Source organism: Callithrix jacchus, chromosome 16 (assembly GCF_049354715.1).
Source record: "Callithrix jacchus isolate 240 chromosome 16, calJac240_pri, whole genome shotgun sequence".
Lineage (NCBI taxonomy): Eukaryota > Metazoa > Chordata > Mammalia > Primates > Cebidae > Callithrix > Callithrix jacchus.
In genome coordinates this window covers 37172072-37194711 of record NC_133517.1, presented here as the reverse complement: position 1 = coordinate 37194711, position 22640 = coordinate 37172072, and the positions used below count along the sequence as shown (strand labels likewise).

Sequence of the window (22640 nt, the reverse complement as noted above, 5' to 3'; positions counted from 1 at the left end):
TGGCCACTATCACCACTTCTATTCAACACTGCTCTGGAGGTCCCAGTTGGAATGAAATAAAGAAACAAAAAAAAAGAGGTATCAGAGAAATAAAGATTAGAAAGGAGGATAGAAATATTCCTTATAGATGATATGAGTTATAGAAAAGACTATAGATAAATTATTAGGAAAAAAGAGGAGTCTGGCAAGATGGCTGGATATAAGATGAATATCTAAATGTCAGCTGAATTTCTTTACATCAGTAGTGATCTAGAAAATGTAAAGTGACAATATGATTCACTTATAATAACATCAGAAAATACATACTAGCTAGGAATAAATCCAGTAAGATACTCAAGATTTCTATACACAAAGTATAAAATTCTATTAAGAGATTTCAAGAAAACCTAAATAAATGGAGATACTACAGTCAAGGATAAAAACAATTAAAATTTACATAAATTGATAATTTTCAAGTTGACTTGTAGATTCAACACATTTCCTAATCAAAATCCAAACAAACTTTTACAAAAGATGATTCAAAATGTATACAAAAAAATTAAGTGCCAAGAATAGCCAGGAGCTTCCAAATTAGAGCAAGAGACTTGTTCTACCAACTAGGAGGACTTCATGGAAGTTATACCAATTAAGACAATGTGGTACTGGTACAAAGTAAGGCAGACTGATCAATGAAAAAGGACAAAGTAAAAAACACAGCAGTGCATGTATGTAACCTTGCTATAAAACAGAACTCCAGGCCGGGCATGGTGGCTCACGGCTGTAATCCCAGACTTTTGGGAGGCCAAGGCGGGCAGATCACCTGAAGTCAGGAGTTTGAGGTAAGCTGAACCAACATGATGAAACCCTGTCTCTACTAAAAATACAAAAATTAGCTGGGCATGGTGGTGGGTGCTTGTAATCCCAGCTACTTGGGAGGCTGAGGAGACTTGCTTGAACCAGAGAGGCAGAGGTTGCAGTGAGCCAAGATCATGCCACTGCACTCCAGCCTGGGCAACAAGAGCAAAACTCTGTCTCAAAAAAAAAAAAAAAAAAAAAAAAAAAAAAAATTCCAGATAACTTTAAAACAAATGTCAAAAACAAAAGATGGTATCAAAAGACTGGTAAAAAGACATGGGTATCTTTAAAGTACTGACTAATATATAAAAGATTAACTTTTACTATACACAAGTCCTTGAATAATGTCATTTCATTCAATGTCATTTCATTATAATGTTGGCAAGAAAAAACTGATTCCTAGCCAGGGCCACTGTCTGCGTGGAGCTTGCACTCTCCTCCAGTGTCTCTGTGGGTTTTCCGTGTGTACTCTGCTTTATTACCACATTCCAAAGAGGTGTGCATTAGGTGAACTGGTGTGTCCAAATTGTCCCAGTCTGAGTGTCAGTGGGTGTGTGAGTGTGCCCTGCAATGAAATAGTGTCCTATACAAGGCTGGTACCCACCTTACACCCTGAGTTGCTGAATAGGTTACAGTTACAACTGTAAACTGGATTCAGGATGATAGTTATTTCACACAGAAGACTGGGCTAGGGGTAACTATGTAAGTTATTTTCAAAGATCTGGCTGGTATTTTAGATGATAGATTTTTCAGACAGTTACTCTCTGAAAAATAACTAATTAAATAATCGGTGAACAAAATCAACATGTGTTATGTATGTATCAATGATGAGCATGTGTCATCAACAGAGGATTATTATTCATCCAATTCTGTGCAAGGCTAGGGAACAGGTCAGGAGAGAAGAAAAAGCAAGAGGAGATAATAAAGATGAAATAATTAAATTAATAAAAGGAAGAGTTACCAAAATTTGAGCTGAGATACTGGAAAAATGTCTCAGTGAGAACAAAAATCAGGGTTGTATTGTTCCCTTGGACTTCTAATCTTCTCCAGAAAACACTTAATCTTCACCACTGATATCCTATATTCACTTCTGACATCTAATCAATACAGCATGACAGTCACCAATCATAATGTTGCCCTGCTGAAGTTGAGTCAGGAGCTGGCTTTACTGGCCACTCTCCTTCATATAATTGCTCTTTCATTGGCTTGAACTAAGTTAACAGGTATTATCTTAAGAGACAGTCTTTCTCAAAATATAATACTGCATTCCCTCCAAAAAACATATTGTGGCCAGGTGCGGTGGTTCACATCTGCAATGCCAGCACTTTGGGAGGCTGAGGCAGGAGGATCACTTGAGCTCAGGAGTTCAAGACCAGCCTGAGCAACATGGCAAAACCCTGTCTCTACAAGAAATAAAGAAATTAGCAGCAGTGTGGTGGCATGTGCCTACAGTCCCAGGTACTTGGGAGCCTGAGGCAGGAGAATTACTTGAGCCTGGGAGGTAGAGGCTGCAGTGAACCAAGATCACACCACTGCACTCCAGCATGGGCAAGGGAGTAAAACCCTGTTCCAAAAAAAACCCCCCAAAACACATACTGCAATAGGGGCCAAGGGTCACCTCATGATCAAGGCACCAGCATCTGAGCTGCCTTGTACTCCAGCTACTGTTTTTTTTTTTTAACCTGAGAATGTCTATATATGCTGAAAGTGACAAGTCTGGACTCCAGAATCAGATTGCCTAGGCTCACATTCTGGCCACCTTGCTCTCTCCCTCTGTTCCTTTTTTGCCAATCAGTTTGAGCTTGTAAGGTTGCTCAGGTCAGCCTTGAACTCATGACCTCGCCTTCGCAAGCGCCGTGACATCTGGCGGGAGCCACTTTGGACCCCTCTCCCTCTGTTCTATGCAATTCCCCTTCTGCCTCAGTTCCCTCATCTGCACAGAGAGGACCACTACAGTAAGCAACATATGAGGATGAGGATTAAATGTTTTTACATACATAAATTCTTAGGCCAGGACCTGCTATGTAGGATAACACTTAGTTTTTTTGTTTGTTTATTTTTTAAAATATGTATTACTGCTGTTGCTCTACCTGGCACATTCTTTGTCTAGCTCTTTGAAGACTGGTCATAGGTAAGACATTGCCTGAAAGAGGCCTTCTCTATTTAAAGTGAGCTTCTTCCCCGCTGCCAGGTTACTGCTTCCTGTATATACATATGTAATGATCTGTTTACTTGGGTCTTTCTCTGTCTCTCCCTCTAGAGAGTAAGCTCCAGTGATGGCAGGGACCATGACTATCTTGCTTTCTACTATATTTCCAGTGCCTAAAACACAATGGAACTACAGTAAATTTGTGCTATAGTAGTAAAACAGTATCTTTGTTATACAGTATATTTTCTCTTTTACAGTAGTTAACATATCTTAAGGAAAATATTTAAAGGATAAATGACTAAAAGTTTACTTTTTATTTCAGCAAGCCCATAAGAAAAAAACAAAAACAAACAAACAAACAAACAAAAAAAACAACAAGAAAATCCCCATGGTCAGAAGGAACTCCTGGGACAGGAAAAATGAATCTTTTGTAGCAGCTGGTTATGGACTTTTCAGGCATACAAATACTTTAGGCCTCACCTACTTTTTGCTACTTGAAGAGCAATTTAGTCAGAAGACTGCCAAGCCTGATATTTCCACAATACTTTCTGGCTTCAGTAATGCTAAGATTATTAATGCCAATTAAGGTCTAAAAAAAACAAATCCTTCAATCAGCTCTTTCAAGTCTCCCTCCACACTACAAATATCATTTCAACCTATCTGACTTTTTTTCTGGTTTCCCATAACAGCCTAAATAAGGATAGACATTTTTATATGTCTTTTTAATGGATAATAATCATCAAAGGCAAATACATTTCAACTCTAGGCAACTGCAGACAACCATTTCTTTGAGTTTCAACTTTCTCAACTGCAACATATTCTGTAAAAAAACACTACTTTGTTAATTTACAGAGATAAACTCTACAAATCCTATTGAAGTAACAAAAAAAATAAAATAATTTGAGTAAAATTGTCATGAATAAAGATATCCTATATCTAACATACCAAGTCACAATTAATTTTCAAATACACTATACCATAAAACCTTTTATTAATTCTTGTATTGGATGGGCACAGTGGCTCATGCCTGTAATCCCAGCACTTTAGGAGGCTGAGGCAGGTGGATCACCTGAGGCCAGGAGTTTGAGACCAGCCTGGCCAACATGGCGAAACCCCATCTCTACTAAAAGTACAAAAATTAGCCGGGTGTGGTGGTGCACACCTGTAGCCGTAACTACGGATGTGCACCACCACTCTGTGAAGAGAGAGGCTGCAGTGAGCCAAGATTGTGCCACTGTACTCCAACGTGGGCAACAGAGCAAGACCCTGTCTCAAAAAAAATAAAAATAAAAATAAGAAAATAAAAACAATTCTTTTATATACTTTTACGTAGTTAGGTGAAGAACAATAATAAAGTTAAACATAAAATCTCCTACTTGCATTTATTTTATTAATAAACAATAATTCTATACCTTTGGAGCATATCCATTATTGACTGAATCCATTTCTTCTGAGAATCAGGAATTAAGATCTGTGAGTTTGTTATTCCTATATCAATAACACAAGTTCCTGGAGCCAAAAAGACATTATGTTCTTCTTCATTTTCTTCTGTTATCAACCTAGCTTTCCCACCTCCAAGGACAACTGCAGAACTCAATTTCTTATGCTAAAAATAGAAAGAAACTTTTTTTTATGGCCTCCTAAGGGAAGTAGGAAAGAAACATTTTTGAAAGTAAAAGTAATAATTAATTTCTTGAACATTCTTATAAGAATTTGATTTGGGAAATACAGAAGTACAATTCAAAAGACTTGGTTCTACTTCTTGAGTGGGTAATTTCAGCTTCTACTTTGAGAAAGTCCCTAGTTCAAAAAATCTCTGCAGCCCTGGAACTGTTATACTCTCTGTGGTTCCTCCTCACACTTCTAACAGAACTCTAACTGTGGACTTATCTGCACTTTTCTGCTACAACATAAACTCTCGGAAACACCATATTGGCACACAGAACATATTCAACAGATTACTAACTAAAGAAGTTAAACTTACTTCTTTCAACAGATTACTTCTTTGAACAGATTTCAATTCAACAGATTACTAAATAAGGAAGTAAACTAAAGAAGTTAAACAACAGCTTACTAAGTTAAAACTAAGTTTCCTGTCCTCCTCATTTGTGCATTCATGAATAGACCAGTTACCACAGAAGATTTTAGGAAACACTGTAATCGCAGCCATGATCACTAGACAGGTCTGGCACCTGGGCAGTTTTTTATTCTATCTCGCACTTCTATACAAAATCCCAAAATGAAATACATTAACAACTATTAATAAGAGTTAATAATGTATCCTAGTTTGCAATGTATTCTTTAGGAAAATTTAGCTTATAACATAATTACCTGTTTGGCATTCAAAAATATAAATGTTTTCCCTTTGAAGATTTGTTTTCTTTCCTGTCGTCCTGACAGATCAACATTTTTACTCCCAATAGATGGCTCATCAAGAGGTGGGTGAAAACTGTAAAAATAATTAAAGTATATTCTAATTATATACTACTATGTTTGCTATTAAATTTGTAAATGGAGTGACTATCTTACACTCAAAAGGCATAATTTCCATAATACCATTATATTATTTTTTTTTTAAGTAAAAGTTTAATCAGGGACAAAATGACTGGAAGCATCTAAATACCTTTTCTAGAAATATGGTGGCAGGTGACACAAAGAAAAGCTAGAATTGATCATTAATATCTCAAAATAAATAATCCAAGGTAGACAATCATAACAAGATTAACATTAAACATACATGAGTCAAACAAGGTATCTGGATTACAAAAGGCAGATAGAAACATCATGCATAAAGATCAAATTCTATTAGTATCTCATGTTTGCTTAGAAGCCAGTACTTTTTAAAATGCTCATGATTCAATTTTACTAACACAATCTATTATGAGTGTTTTGTTATAGATCTCTTTGGAGAAGTTCAGGACATTTTTAAACTTACATTATTTACTCAGTTTAAATAAAATTTTCAAAACAAGATTAAAGAATACAATGTTTTAGTTCTTTAATATAATGCTGTAAGAACACCTTAATCATACAACAAAATAAAGGAAAATAAGAAAACAGAATTATAACACATAATTCTTATGCCTCTCTTCAGTCCAGTATTGCAACTTCCTGTATAATCAGATCTTTTGCTCCAGCTGTTCATAACTGACCAGCATGCATTTCAGCTTGTGTCTCTTCCTTTCAGTAAAAATTACTAAATGATGACAATGATGGTAAGGAGACAATGCAGGGAGGGAGAAATTCAGAACCTGGACAATCAGTCACAAATCAAAAGTTAACTAACTGCAGAGATCAATATCGAGTGTAGTAAAAACACTTCAGTCATTAACCATCCAGCACTTTAGAACCAATTTCTTTACAGCTTTTCCCTGGACTTCTCCTTGGAAACATACATATTTCATAAAGTAGAGCTGAATTATGATTGAACAGTTACATTACTTTAAATTTTTTTTGGATAACTGATGCACGTATTTTAATTCACCACAATGGATACTGTAAATCTATACTGAAGTAATGATTTCTGGAAGCTGCAATTTCAAATGAGTTATCTGCAGGCAAGAGCAGACTCACGTGACAGGACAGAATGCAGGCCACTATGGTAATTCTGGTTTTTCTAAATACCCGACTATAAATTCTATTTATTTTAAAAATCTTTTAAAATATACAGACAACAGTAGAAACTATTTTAACTGTTAATGAAAACTAAATCTACAATAAGAGCACTGGAAAGTTAGTAGACATTTGGACACATAAAAAGGATCAATTTTTACAAAAAATTAGCTAGGCATGGTAGCCTGTATTCCCAGCTAATCAGGAGGCTGCAGCAGGACAATCACTTGAACCCAGTAGGTAGAGGGTGCAGTGAGCCGAGATCACATCACTGCACTGGGCAATAGAGAGACATAGCGTGGGTGACAGAGCAAAACTCTGTCTCAAAAAAAGGGGAGGGGAATCAATTTTTAATATCTCTGAATCTCTTATATCCTTTATCTCTTAACAAGTATTCTCCCACATTTTACACTTGTTTTGTAGTGTAAAAGCCAACTAACAGTTTACTTTTACAAATAACTAGTTTATCTATTAGTCCATACAATAACAACACTAGGAAAGATTACAGAGCCAGTCACAGACAAAACAGTAAGTAAATGTTTAACACATACCAATGACTGAGTAGATGTGAGATTCTTCCTCTTTCCCAAAACACTAAAGCTGAATGATTTTTAAACGATCTACAGCTTTATATTATTCACACTGTCATTCTTTTTTTTGATTTCGAGACGGAGTTTCGCTCTTGTTACCCAGGCTGGAGTGCAATGGCTCGATCTCGGCTCACCACAACCTCCGCCTCCTGGGTTCAGGCAATTCTCCTGCCTCAGCCTCCTGAGTAGCGCCACCATGCTCAGTTAATTTTTTGTATTTTTAGTAGAGACGGGGTTTCACCATGTTGACCAGGATTGTCTCGATCTGTTGACCTCGTGATCCACCCGCCTCAGCCTCCCAAAGTGCTGGGATTACAGGCTTGAGCCACTGCGCCTGGCCTGTCATTCTTAATTAAGCCACAGATAACAGTTTACATTAGCCAGGGAGCAGCTAACTGTAGCTTAGTTCAATGAAGTTTGAACCAGGTTCCTAAACATATGGGTATGGTAGCTATTAGGCCTCTCTAATGGTTCTACCAAAGTCCTAACTTTATTAGTGTGATTCCTTAATGGCTGGCTCCTCCACTAAGTGCCATAAGGGAATAAACTGTAACTTGTTTTGGCTTATCATTACATCCTCAAGTCTACCTTGCCTGCTTCACAGTAGGCGTTCAATAGATATTTAGAAATAAATTGATATTACAAAATACAATAAAAAATACAAATAAAAATTCTACATAATTTAAAAGTGAATAAAAAGTATTAACATCCTTCAATTACTTCAGTATAGATTTGAGTATTAAAATTCTAGAATTGGAATGAAGTATCTTGGTTTTCTTTTGAGAACACTGATATTTTGAGCCCCAATACTTGATAAGAGCAATCTTGAACAAAAAAATACATCGCTGTATTATCTAGAATCTAACCAAATGCTATGACTCCAACACTGGTTCTTCTTAGTTTGATATATGATTTATACATTCATTTTTATATTTGATATATGATATACACATTCTTACATACATAAGTGATAATACAGTGATAACAACATTACGTTCTGGAACTTCAAATACCTACATAGCCTTTTTCTCTTTACCAGTGTAATGATGAGAAAAAGAAAGAAGAGACTAGCGATCCATGTGAAGAGATCATTAAAATAAAATTATTTCTGGCTGGGTGTGGTGGCTCACGCCTGTAATCCTAGCACTTTGGGAGGCAGAGGTGGGTGGATCACCTGAGGTCAAGAGTTCAAGACCAGCCTGGCCATCATGGTGAAACTCCATCTTAAAAAAATAAAAATAATAATAATAATTATTATTATTTCTGAAGCATTGCATTCTAGAAGTTTTAAAGCATTTTTGACATTCTAGTAATTTAAAAAGCTAGTACAAACACTGGAAAATAGGGAAGTAAACTGTCAGAGACCTAGGCTAGAGGCATATTGACTGAATATAATGATACTACAAATATAAAGTTATCTCCAATTTTTTTTTTTTTTTTCAGATGGAGTTTTGCTCTTGTTACCCAGGCTGGAGTGCAATGGCACGATCTCGGCTCACTGCAACCTCCACCTCCTGTGTTCAAGCAATTCTCCTGCCTCAGCCTCCCAAGTAGCTGGGATTACAGGCATGCGCCACCATGCCCAGCTAATTTTTTGTAATTTTTAGTAGAGATGGGGTTTCACCATGTTGACCAGGATGGTCTCGATCTCTTAACCTCGTGATCCACCCACCTTGGCCTCCCAAAGTGCTGGGATTACAGGCGTGAGCCACTCCAATTTCTATCATTAAAAAATTAAAATATTTTGAGCTCGTTTATATAGAAACATCAAGAGCTACATTTAATTGTGTTTTATCAAAGTACCTAGTACATATTACTAATCATACATTCTATAAAATGATATCTAGAAATTTTGCTTTTCCCCATTCACATTTTTCTATTTAAATTCTTTACATGATCTTCAATAAATTTCATCTAAACTATAGTACATCATCTTCACTTCTGTACCAAGATTTTGCCAATTACAGAATTTTTCTGAATCTATGTATAATTCTGGTCCTAGAAACTGTATCCCAAGCCACACATATTTATCTGTCCAGTATCTGGACAGCTGCTTACTTCAATAGTCTTGCAGGCATATGTTTATAATTTCTAGAACCATTTACCACACTGCTTTTTTTTTATCTCTAAAAGCCTAGACTACAGTGACATCTACAACTTGCAAATGTGGGGTTCCACCTCCAGAAAATAATTACTAATACTAGTTAAATTTCCTTGTCTTTGATTTGAATTGATTATGTATATAATATGGCCTCTATAAGCTTCCTGAACTGTCAAACTTTCATTTACTGAGATTATTTCAGGCCAATGTGTCTTTCGAGTCTGAGATTTGATTACCAGCTCATAAGTAAACCTGCTCCTGTTTCACGGATGCTGGCAGAAGACAAACACTCCTGAGTCACAGCAAAGCCAGCAGCATTAGCCCCAGCATGTTGGCTACAGGTCTCTTCTCTGACTAGGTCCTACAGGGAAGATGTAGAGGGTACATAAAGTGGAAGGTACATACACTGCTGTGTATTATAGGAGAGAGGAACAATGAATGTGGGAAACCACAGGTTTTATTGCAAGCTATAAGTAAGCCTACATTTTGTCACAGAAAGGAAATATGACTTCATCCCACAAGGTTTCTCACTGCAAACACACCCTTGAGAAATGGTCTGTGTAAAGGTGGGTAATAAGGCCTTACATTCTTGGACTATTCAGCAAATTTTTATGCTGCACCTATCAACCCGTCCTATCAACCCATCATCTAGGTTTTAAGCCCTACATACATTAGGTATTTGTCCTAATGCTCTTCCTCCCCTTGTCCTCCACACCCCAATAGGCCCTAGTGTGTGATGCTCCCTCCCTGTGTCCATGTGTTCTCACTGTTCAACTCCCACTTATGAGTGAGAACATGCAGTGTTTGATTTTCTGTTCCTCTGTTAGTTTGCTGAGAGTGATGGTTTCCAGCTTCATCCATGTCCCTGCAAAGGGCATGAACTCATTCTTTTTTATGGCTGCATAGTATTCCATGGTGTATATGGGCCACATTTTCTTTATCCAGTCTATCATTGAATAGGCATCTATCTGGGTTGGTTCCAAGACTTTGCTATTGTGAATAGTGCTGCAATAAACATACATGCGCATGTGTCTTTATAGTAGAATGATTTATAATCCTTTGGGTATAGACCTAGTAATGGGATTGCTGGGTCAGTTGATATTTCTGGTTCTAGATCCTTGAGGAATCACCACACTGTCTTCCACAATGGTTGAACTAATTTATACTCCCACCAACAGTGTAAGAGTGTTCCTATTTCTCCACAGTCTTGCCAGCATCTGTTGTTTCTTGACTCTTTAATGATCACCATGCTAGGTGGCATGAGATGGTATCTCATAGTGATTTTGAGTTGAATTTAACATTTTAATTTTTAAAATTTCCTGAAATATTCAAAGTTTTCCTATAGAGACAAGATGTCTGAATTATATGTGAAACAAGATGACTGGAAATACACAGTCCATCTATTATGTCATATAATAGGTACTTTAGGTAAGGAAGTTCTTGTGCTACTACACTGACTAAAACCATCTACCATGTTGCAGTCCCAATCATTTTAACCATGCAATCTGAAAAAACACTTCCAAGTATCTCCCTCCTCAACTCTAATTTGTATTACTTCAAAGCATCACTAACACAATGCATACAGTAGATAGATCTAGCCTGGTGGTTCACAAATTTGGCAAGGCATCAAAGAAAAGTAAAACAAAATAATAAAGCTATTATGAAGCTTTCCAGATATTGTTGCAATTAGCAACAACAAACATTTATTTTAACAAGCACTTATTATGATATCAGGCAATGTGCTCAGACTTTATATAGTCATGTACCACATAATGACATTTCAGTCAAAAATGGATCATATATACAACAATGGTCCCATAAGATTATGATACTACATTTTTACTGTACCTTTTCTATGTTTATATATGTTTAGATACATAAATATTTACCACTGTGTTGCAACTGCCTATAGTATTCAGGGCAGTAACATGCTGTACAGGTTTGTAGCCTAGGAGCAATAGGCTTATTCCATATAACCTGGGTATGTAGTAGGCTCTACCTACATCTAGGTATATGTAACTATACCCTATCATGTTAGCATAATAATGAAATCACCTAAGAACACATCAGTCAAAATGTATTCCTGTTGTTAAGCAACACATGACTGAATCCCTAATACTTAAAATAACTCAGCTAAGTAAGTATTAGTCTCAATTGTGAAATGAGGTAATTGGAGCTCATAAGAACTGAGGTCCATTCCCAAGGCTACGGTGCTGTTAATATTCTGGACTATGTGGCTCCCAAAGAGGGTTGCTGTACCACACAGTTCCAGAGCTAACTGTGGCGTGATGCCCGGAACTGACATATGTGCTCTTTTGAACATACCTCAGTGCCATTTAATATCTTTCCATTTTTTTCTTTAAATATTAGCATCTATTTAATATTTATTTGACAGAGATACAGAATGGCCAACAAAGAAATTTGGGGAACGCTTTCTTTATATACTAACAGAAAACCTTCCATTAACAATACTGAACTATACACAGCAACTATTACATCCTGAACCAATCATTAAAGAGAAAATTGAACTAAATAAAAATCAATGCTAAATATATTATAAGTAACATCTTGTTATATTTAAAATATATAATATACCTTTCAATTTGTGGAGGCTGTTTCTTGGACTGAACTGCTTTCAGGAATTCAGTAAAATATTCTGGCTTTACAATTGGACGTCCACAAATGAGTGCACATATTGTCTAAAATGAAGAAAACATGAATATATATATTCATATGCTAGCATTTTTTTAAAGAAAAGTTTTAAGTTATAAACTACGACAAGGCTGTTTCTATTCACAAAAAAATGTTTTTCCTTTATCTTTCAAAATTTATGAAGAAGCCACAATCCATAAAATAGAAGTCAGCATTTGATCACTGCATCATTTGAGAACATAAATCACAATATAATCACTCAATCATAAGAAGTCACCAATTATAATACTACTTTTTAAAAAACTACTCTTTTGGGACAGGTGGAACAACATAAAATAAAAGATAAAAGTGAATTTTAAAATCCATTCCACTTTAAAAGACATTAAAATGTTAAAAACGTATTTTAGGATCGAGGAAATGTAACATTAACTGCTGCAGGGAAGACAATATTAAGAGATATAACATGAGATATTTTTAGACTGTCTTTCAAAAAGATTATAACTATGCAACAAAGCCTTTTTGAGAAAGCAAATAAATAATTTTTGGTAAAAGATCAAAATAAGTACATACACATAAGGAAGAAAAAACTTAAACTCATGTGAATAAAGCTATAAGCCTCAAATATGGTACATCCAAAAATATGATAAACATTAGAAAATGCTACAATGGGCAATGAAAATAAGATCCAGAATAACATAAATACGCCTTTTTTTTTTTTTTTTTTTTTTTTTTTTTTGAGACAGGGTCTCGCTCTGCTGCCCAGGCTGGAATGCAGTGGTGGGATTTTGGCTCAGCTCACTGCAGCCTCAACCTCCTGGGCTCATGCGAGGCTTGCCTCAGCCTCCTGCCTCAGCCTCCTAAGTTGTTGGGACTACAGGAACATGCCACCATACTCAGCTAATTTTAAAAATTTTTTGTAGAGATGGAGTCTCACTATGTTGCCCAGGCTGGTCTCAAATTCCTGAGCTCGAGCAATCCCCTCGCCTCAGCCTCCCAAAGTGCTGTGATTACAGATGTGAGCCACTGTACCCAGTCATAAATATGCTTTTAATAACACAGGGAATTTCATTGTCTAAAAAGGGGCAAGCAGATTTAGAGTGTCTTTCAAGAATGGAACCTGAAAGAAACCAACTTCCACAGTAAAAGAAATAAAATAGCATGAAGCAGTAAGGTACAAATCAACACTGTATTGAATAAACTCTAAAACATGAGACTTGGGATATTAATTGGTCCATGCCTTAGTTTACACTTCAGAAAATAAAAGTTGAACTGAAGGCTTTTTTTTTGTTCTTGCTTTTTTTAAATAGCTAATAGTAAGAATAAATGATCTTTAAGTTTCTTTTTGGCTCTAACATTCAATGATTTAAAAACTATAAGCTAACCGTACTTTGAGAAAATTTACCAAAAAAATATAACAACAAGGTTTTCTATTTTGGCATATGAATGACCAGGAATTTTTTTTAACAAATTAATCTGTAAACCATGTTGGTGCCTGTAATGGAGTGATTCCCAAGGTGGTAATCAGCATCCCAGTTGCTCAAGTGTCCAGGTTTGTCACAGATGTAGTAAAATATCTCTCAAAACAATCTAACTACCTTTGATCTTATTTCACACCAACCAAGCAAGTGGATGATTACCTACTCTATTTCTTAATTACTTTAATATTTTAAAGAGGACTGTGCTAGAGCCCACACTTAAATATTGTGATAAAGGTGCATCCCTACTGAAAATCCTAAATGGACACTTTGATTTATAAACCTACTGTGAGTTTGTATGCATATATTAGTACTCTGGAAGCTAATCATACTGCTGATTTGTAAAATCAATTTCATAAACTCACAAAAATAAAAAGCCCTTAATCACAGACAATCCCACCGAAGTACAAGTTGAGTTCCATCTGAACAGCAAGCATTTCTCCATGGTAACTCTTTAGCTATAAAATATAATTCTAGTTTAATTATACTAAATACTAAAGGATTTTAAATAAAGGAATCTAAAAAAGGTATTTGTGGGTTTTTACTATAGTTGTTAACCTAAAAGAATCCCACAAATCGATAGTCAACCTGTTTAAAAGGAGATGAATCACCTCCCAAAGCCATTCTTCACTTGGCTTTGGATATAACCTAATCTGATGAAGATGCAAAATTTGAAAACATATCAAAATACATTACTGTTTTAATAAACAGTCAGCATCTTCTAAAGGCCCACACTTCTACATATCTCTAGGTTGTGAAGATACATTAAGGCAGCATTGACTTAAGAACTTAAGTCTTTGTGATCAGGGCCTTAAATCAAATAAATAGCAAGAGAGCATGAGAGAGTCTCAGAGACTAGAGGAAGACAACTTGATAGAAGAGACATTAGACTGAAAACACAAACTATGCATTATAACAACCTCCTTGGTGGAAGGACAACAGAATCGCTTTTTAAAAATGCTAAACAAAATCTGAAATATAATTTTAGGTGCTTTTGCCTTGTCTCAGATAATAAACAGATTATCTGAAAAGCCACTCAAGCCTAAATGGTAAACAAAGGCATGGAGTGGGCATATAGAAATCCACAACTAATAGTTCTGATACTTTAAAGTAATTAAAAGTAAATCTGTGTATAGTAAGTAGGCTTAAATTCAAAGAACTTATTTTAACATAAGAACAAGACATTCAACCTACTTTAATGGTAACTTTAACTGATACCATGACAAGGTGAGTGCATTCTTCTGTCCAATTGTTGACAGTAAGTCCTCCAAGTTGCAATATAGCTTGATTTAAAGCAGTTTTCCCAGAGACATCTAAACAAGAAGAGCATGCGACCAAAGGCTCATACTCTATTCTGTAAATGAGAATAGACGGCAACTTTCAGTACTTTAACCTTTAAGCTCACATCATAAACTGCTATCATAATTTGTATTTATTGTTATCCTTTGCAACTTATGAAATTATCAATTCTTCATTATTACTAAGCTTTGTAACCTAGAAAATTATCAATTCCTAAGTCTTGAGTCCCAATGAAGAAAAAACAATGACCAAAAGTTAACATTATACCTTCACCAATGAGGAATCAAAGAAATATAGTTCACATGAAGTCCCTGAGGGCCCACTCAAACTTCCATCACCTTGATGTACAAAACGCACTAACCACCTGTGGCACAGAGTCCAATACTGTGCTAAGTAGGAACTAAATCGTACTGTTTTAAATTCATTAATCAGAAATATCATTTTCCTCTAGAATTTGGTTGAAATAAAGCTGCCCATTTTAATATCAATTCAAAAATTTCTTACCTGAATTTACTTGCAAACACTCCAAAGGTAATACTATCCCCCGACTTCAAAGTTCGGGAAAAGCCATTCTGCATTTTTTCCTCATTAACAAAGGTACCATACTTAGAATTATCTTTTAATGTCAATATAGGGATTTCATCTGTTTGACTCTGCAAAATTAGCAAATAATTTAAAGTCTTTTACCACTCAGTACATTCACGTCTCAGAGAAAAAGGTTTCAAAAGAAAATGCTGATCTTTTTGAATAGACAATAGACAGGTGGCTAACCTCCCAACATAGCAGACAAGTTACTGCTTTGGCTGCCTTCAGAGGAAGATCACTTAACTAACAATTCATATTTCCCCTTAAAGAAATTTCTTAACCCAGGATTAGCCCTCCAAGAACACACATTTTCTTTATATGTGTAAGTCAATGGGGACTTTCCTGACCCCTCACACACATGTGAGAATTTTTTGCTTTGGTGCAGTCTGTTATATTTGGAACATGACAATTTCATTCCTAGATTTTCTTTTTCTTTTACACTATCAAAACCACATTGTAAAAATTGGTGCAATGAGAATATGAGAGTATAGACTAGTATTTCTGACTTAGTAATTTTATTTTTTCTGTAGAAATTTCCACAATGTTTTTCTATACCTAAAATACAAACAAAACCTAAAGAACACTGAACATATCCACATGGCACATATGTAATCTTTGCTTAAAATAATGGTTTTTCTTTATTACCACCAGCGTTATTGTGAGTACAGATATTTATATATTTTTTAGCACTTTTATCACTCATGGTTGTGGATCGAAACAAACTTAAAGCCATTAAAGGAGCTGTGGGGCATAAGTATTTCCCTAATAAAACAAATCAATTCTCACTGCAAAAACTTGTGTTATATGAGAAATGACGGTATCCACACAGCTACACAACCTCTTTAAGAGCTGGAGTCATGTAGGTCTGTTCATTGTTCTACTTCCAGATCTGGCACAGTTACTGACACATATAAAAATAATTGCTGTGTTTTATCATTACTGTTAATGGCAAAAACAGCAATTCCTTTTGCACCAACCCAATAGTAAACAATAAATATTTAGTAAGCAAATAAAAATAACTATGTCCTACTTCCTCTGACTTTTTTACTCACTAAAACACAGAGTAAATTACTGAAATAGAAACTTCAAATCTCACAATAAACAAATGCCATTGGTACCGCTGCCAAAATATAAGTATTTAATTTTGTTAACATTAAAAAAGTCTACACAGCTCTGTAAAATGACAAGTCCTATGAACTCTCAAATACACACCAAGAGAATATTTTGTGATTTCAACGCTCTCAATGGAAGCTAGTGAAATAAAATTAGTAACATACCAGGTTGGATACAGAAAAGTTAACAGTTAACACAGCATGATTTCGGCTGATTGACTGATCATTTTCAATTAGAATGGCACAGTTTTTCCTTCCAACGACGTACTCAATGCCAGTCAAAAGTCTGTATGGTTCTCCTAAGATAATTTTTTTTTAAAAAAAGATAAGTTCATAGATATATGCACATGAACACACACACATACACGTAAGAATATATGATATAGGTATGACAAATATTAAATAAAACACCTTTGTTATTCAAATGTTAATCAACTTTATATATGACAAACTGCGTTTTCAGTAAAACCTCATTGAAAGATACCAAAGGTTATCTAAATATGTTTCAGGAGTAAAAACAAAAAAATTTAAACTATAATAAAAAAGAGGAAAAAAAAGCTTATCTAAATAGCTAGAAGGCTATATCATTTTTTCTAACGGAAAAGCAATGCTGAAAGGAGTCAATGCTCCCTCAAATTAACTTTAATGTATTTCCTACCAAAATCACAATATTGTGTTTAGAACTTGATAAATGAACTCAAAAATTCATCAGGAAATTCTAAAAAAAGACAGTCAAGAGAAATGTGAATAATATAGGAGCTTGCCCTACCAGATGGTAAAATATGCCATAAACTAAAAGTACGGCATTGGACCGAGAGTAAACAACATAGACCAATGCAACAAAGTCCAGACCAGATGCACGTGTGCAGTTTTTGAAATTTTGTTTTTCTCTTAAAGACAGCATCTACAATCAGTGAGAAAGGGTTATCAGTTTCTTTTAAAATTGGTGTAAAGCATAAGTTGTTGGAGTGAGCTTATATATTGGAGACATGCGGAGTTTAGTCTGGGAGCACGATCTCGTTACCTGAGTGGCAGCGAGATTGGGGCAGATAAAAGTAGGGAGTGCAGGAGAGCCAGGTCTCCAGGGATGCCTTTACCTGTGAGTCTACACAGTATATTTATTTAGTTTGATCCTCTCCATACTCTCTTATCCTGCCTGTCCATTTAGTCTCTGCATAGATCTTTGACAATAATCATGTAAACTTCCTGAGGACAAGACCTTTCATACCCACCACGGGCAACCAATTAACATGTGACCACATTTCCCACCGCTGGAAATGAAGGGGAAAAAATGGACTTGTCCCGTTGTTTTGATGACATCATGGAAACGGAGTCTGAAACAAAACTGAAAGTAAGCTTTCTCGCGGTAGCCATTTCCTCAAACTGTCCGGTAGTTCTTCACAAGACATGTGTGGCCCCCGTGTGGTCCGCCTGTGAGAACTTCCAACCAGGGGTACCCACCAGGCGCCGGCTGCCTCTCACCAGCAGGCCAGGTAGCCAAAGCGGAGCAACCGCGGGTGGGTGGGGCCGGGGGCCAGGAGGAGTTGGGGGAGGGATGCGGAGGGCGGCCGCCAGGGGGCGGTGCAATCACCCTACCCCCTGAGCTGAATTCCCGGCAGCCGCGCCGCCCGGGAAGACCGCGCGCTTCCCACACAGCGAAGTCGCCTCTTCGGCAACCGCTTCCGCAGCGTCCTTGAGCGGGAACGGGGGCGAAGCAGGAAGCATCACCCATAGGCCCTTCCGGAGGCAGGTGCTACCGGGAAAATGGACCCCGAGGCTTCCCTTCCACACTTACCTCCTGCCGGTCCCGCGGCGGGCTGCAGTTTCCACATGGGGCCGGCTCCTCAGGGCTGGGGCCGACGCGCGACGGCGTAACCGGGGCTGGTAGACTAGCGCGGATACGGCGCCTGCACTCGGCACGGATCCGGGACGTGCGCGCTCCCGGGAGCCACGCAAGCTGCCTTAGACACCAAGGGAAGAGGCGGGAGTTCGACTTGGGCGCTTCGCCGCCACTTGGTGGTTGGAAAAGGAACCGCACAATCTGTTTTGAAATGTGCTGCTGTTAAAAGGGTACCTTTCAAAGTGTCACTGAATGTAAGGTTAACTACGTTTTCTGATTATGCATGAAAAGAATTTAAAAAACTAACTCCAAAGCAACATAAGGAAAGTTTCTAATTAAATACATTGAAATACTGACCAGTTATGTATTTTCGTGCATTTGCAATCTCTTAAATTGCAGGCGTTCCTTTTGGATTCTAGCGATGGTGATAATAATGATGAAGATAAGGATTTCACCGCAACGTAAACTCATTATCCAAACCCTTTTCTAAGTTCAAATCAACGTGTCCCAACGTCTTTATTTCATAACGCCACACTTTCATCTAATCACATGCTAAATACGGGGGAGTCTCCTGTGTTTAATACCCCTCCTTTCCAATTCCACTGGTGTCGAGCTGGTTCAAGCTCTCCTCCCAGTTCCTGTAGCTTCCTAACCCATCACCACCCACCTCCCACATAATCTATTCTACATCCTATGTGTTGAAAAACGCGCGCTTTGAATGAAGAGAACTTCCAAACAGGCTTTGTGTGAGCAACATGGCTGTTTACTCACCTAGGTGGGCTAAGGCCGAAAAGGGCATTAGCAAAGGGCAGTGGGATAGGAGTCGGTTTTATAGGTTTGGATAGTTTTTTGCGGGGCGGGAGTGTTGCAGAGTAAGATCAGTTATGGTGGTAGGGGGTAGGGGCAAGGGAGTATACAGGACAAGTTCAGTTACAATGGCAGGGTTGGGTGAGAGGTATTTACATTATCATAAGAACAGTTAAGATGGCAGGGATGGGTGAGGGGCTTGTCTGGGGAAGCAATCAGAGACAAAGGTAAACGCAGGCAGCGGGTGGGAGATATCAGCCCGGGCAGGCAGGACTTCAAACTTTCAGGCTCCAGGCTTGCATATGGAGACCTGACACTGTGCACCACCAAATAAACATCAGAGAGCACACTTCTGATCACATAAATTCTGGCTTTCAAAAGCGTTCTGTAAACGGGGGGAAAGTCACTTTAAAAAAGGCTTGTTTAGGCCTAGCACTGTGGCTCATGCCTTTAATCCCAAAACTCTGGGAGGCCAAGGTGGGAGGATCACTTGAGGCCAGGAGTTCAAGACCAGCTTGGGCAACATGGCAAGACCTTGTCTCTATTAAAAAAAAATTAAAATTAGCAGGGCATGGTGGCATGCTCCTGTAGTCCCAGCTACTCAGGAGGCTGAGGCAGAGGATCATTCGAGCCCAGGAGTTCCATGCTGCAGTGAGCCATGATTGTGCCACTGCACTCCAGCCTGGGCAATAGAACGAAACCCCGTCTCAAAAAAGAAAAAAAAAAAGGCTGGTTTACCAATCTCTGTTATCATTATAGGTGCAAAATGCTAAACATAATATTAGCAAATTGAATCAAGTGATATTATAAAAAGAATAATTATGTCTACGTGGGATTTATTTATCTGGAAACAAAAGAAACATTGGCAGGAAAAAATAAATATAATTCACCAGAATAATTAAAAAAAAAAAATCATATGATTATCTTGAGAGTTGCAAAAAACTGATAAAATTCAACACCCATTTATGATAAAAACTCTCTGCAAAGCAGGAATAGAAAGAATATCCATGACCTGATAAAGGACATTTACAAAAAAAACCTACAGCTTATATTATGCTTCAGGTAAGTTACTGAAGATTTCCCCATGACATCAGTAATGAAACAAGCATGTACATACTCTTACCACTTATTTTCAACATGGCTTTAGATGCTCTAGCCAATGCAATAAAGGGGAAAAAGTAACAAAAGACATACAGATTGGAGAAGAAGAAATAACAATCATTATTCACAAATTACATGATTGCCTATATTGAAAATCTAAAAGACTATTGGCAAACTATTTTAATTAATAAGTGAATGTAATAAAGTTCTGGATATAATATCTATATACAAAATGTAATTGTATTCCTTTATTCCAGAAAATAAAAAATTACATTTATAAGATAATTACAATGGCACCAAAATAATCAAGTACTTTTAAAATCAATCAAAATATGTGATACAAAACATTATTGACTATATAACATTACTGACAGAAAATTTTAAAAGTCCTAAATAAATGCAAGGATAATGCATTATGTTCACAGTTCACAGATTGTTAAGATGTAATTTCCCCAAAAATTGTTCTATAGATTCAGTGTGACTTCAGTAAATGTCTCAGATGGTTTTTTTTTTTTTAGATAAGCAGATTCTAAAATCTATACAGAAATGCAAATGCCTACAATAGCCAAGGCAATTTTGAAGAACGAAGCTGGAGTATTTAAACTATGAAATGCCAAGATCTATTATAAAGTTACAGTTATTAAGTCAGTGTTTGACTGGTACAAGGATAGAAAACAGGAAAATGAGTCAGAATAGAGGGATCTACAAAAGGTGGACACATAAGGTAATTTGATTTTTCGAAGGTGATTAAGGGGCAACAAAGGAAAGTCTCATGCGCTCCCATCCTGCCCCACAAATAAGTGATCCCGTTTATTAATATGACACAAAACATGTGTTAACATGATGCAAGAAATGAACATGGACCCCCTGCCTCACACAGATACAAAAAAAAATTCCAGATGAATCATAATTTAAATATGAAAGTCAAATAATAAATATTAATGGAAGAAAACATGATTTCAAAATAGGCAGATCGTTCTTAGGCACACAAAAGTATGCCCTGCATCATAGACTCCCTAAATTTCACTGATTTAGTGAAGCATCAACATTTTGCAGGAATATTCTTCCACACTCACAAGTATATGTAGCTCACCAAGGCCTCCAATCTGTTTGCCAAATCCTTGCTCATCCAATCTTTCAAGCATAACACCATCCCTGTAGTGCTGCAGGATTTCAGAGGCTGGAGAGACCGCTGAGGTTACAGAAGGCATTTATTTTAGGTGCACACTGGCCCAGCTGGTTCCCTGACTGGGAAGAAAATGGCTGAGCCCCTAACAAAGGCAGGGCTTGACTTATACATGAAGTACACAGTGGCACTAAAACAAGTTTGCAGGTGTAGAACAAAGGTGATTCATTAAGCAATGATAGGCACCTAACTTAGGCGTACATATGACTGTTGCTATGCCACCCGGATGTTCACTATCTGTAGAGCTCAAGGATTCTAGCATGGGCCTTACCTACTACCTTCTGCTACAGTGTCCAGAAGGCCGGAGTCCTGCCTGCTTGGGCAGTTTTTATGACCTTCGCTGTGTTACAGAAACATACAGTTATCAGCCACAGAGAACAAGAATATAAGAATTTATAAACTTATAAAACTTGCAAAGCAGGAGGGGGAAGGACTCAGGGAAGTTTGCTTAAAAAAAATTAATTTCTGCTTCCCTTTCCTGCATTAATTTTATTTTATTAATTTTTCCTCTTCCGTTGTAGAACAGTGGGATGTCCTGCAGCGTGTCCAGACAGTTCAGGTCTCTTGGGACTATGTTATGATGGAGGTTAAGGAGACACAACTTAGCTCTGGGTCAATATTGTAAATATTTTCTATTATTTGTTCTAATTAAATATGAGCACTTTTGGATTCTACTTTCTGATAAGGTTGGGTAAGCACATGTCACCATATCAATCACCCCAAACTTGTTGCCTGAGGTCATGTTGCTCTGCTCTTGTAAGGATTTCACATCTGGTACAGCAGCTCTAATTGGAGTTATTACTTTATTGATTGCAGCAGTCAGCTGTTTATTCTCCAGGAACTGTCAGGCTTTTGTAGGTCAAGTATGATGAATTAAATGGCGATATAAAGGGAACCAAAAAAAGGACTAATATCTATCATTCCCCTATATCGTTTTACTTTTCACTGTCATGGCTGTACAATTTCAGAGGCTGCTCTCTCTTGGCCTTGCCTGTATTGCTAGCTCTTACTCTATAGGCCAGGGAGCTGATGTGGGTATTGTAAGAACTACCAAGGATGTTCATTTCAATTATATATTTGGGAACTGGGGAAATGACCACCATGTAGGTTTGTGTTTCAGTAGACCCACTGTATGCCAGACCTGGACAAGGACTCCACTCCATTAACTCTCTAGCTTCTGAATACCTCTGCTCTAACCAGGAGCCATAATAATATTTTCGGTTCATGGGTATCATTAATAATCATGTCCAGCAACCCTCCAAACATTTGAGCATTCTCTTTTCCTCAGTGGATGATT

General features: G+C 37.1%; 1 protein-coding gene across 4 annotated transcripts in view; it reads right to left on the bottom strand.

Moving 5' to 3' along the window:
• The window catches only part of NBN (nibrin), a 55800-nt gene extending 37454 nt beyond the window's left edge, over positions 1 to 18346 (bottom strand). For 2 of the 4 annotated variants that reach the window (XM_003734968.6, XM_054246676.2), the window contains exons 1-7: positions 18205 to 18346; positions 16575 to 16708; positions 15217 to 15365; positions 14608 to 14767; positions 11882 to 11985; positions 5315 to 5432; positions 4396 to 4589 (exon numbers count right to left, since the gene is read on the bottom strand). In XM_003734968.6, the coding sequence (XP_003735016.2) occupies positions 4396 to 4589; positions 5315 to 5432; positions 11882 to 11985; positions 14608 to 14767; positions 15217 to 15365; positions 16575 to 16708; positions 18205 to 18241 (896 nt within the window). In that variant the 5' untranslated portion in view covers positions 18242 to 18346. Of the gene's footprint in view, positions 1 to 4395; positions 4590 to 5314; positions 5433 to 11881; positions 11986 to 14607; positions 14768 to 15216; positions 15366 to 16574; positions 16709 to 17641; positions 17755 to 18204 lie in introns of all 4 variants that reach the window. The other 2 variants (XM_035276494.3, XM_008982870.5) reach the window with 2 other exon arrangements.
• Between the last annotated feature and the right edge of the window lie 4294 nt (positions 18347 to 22640).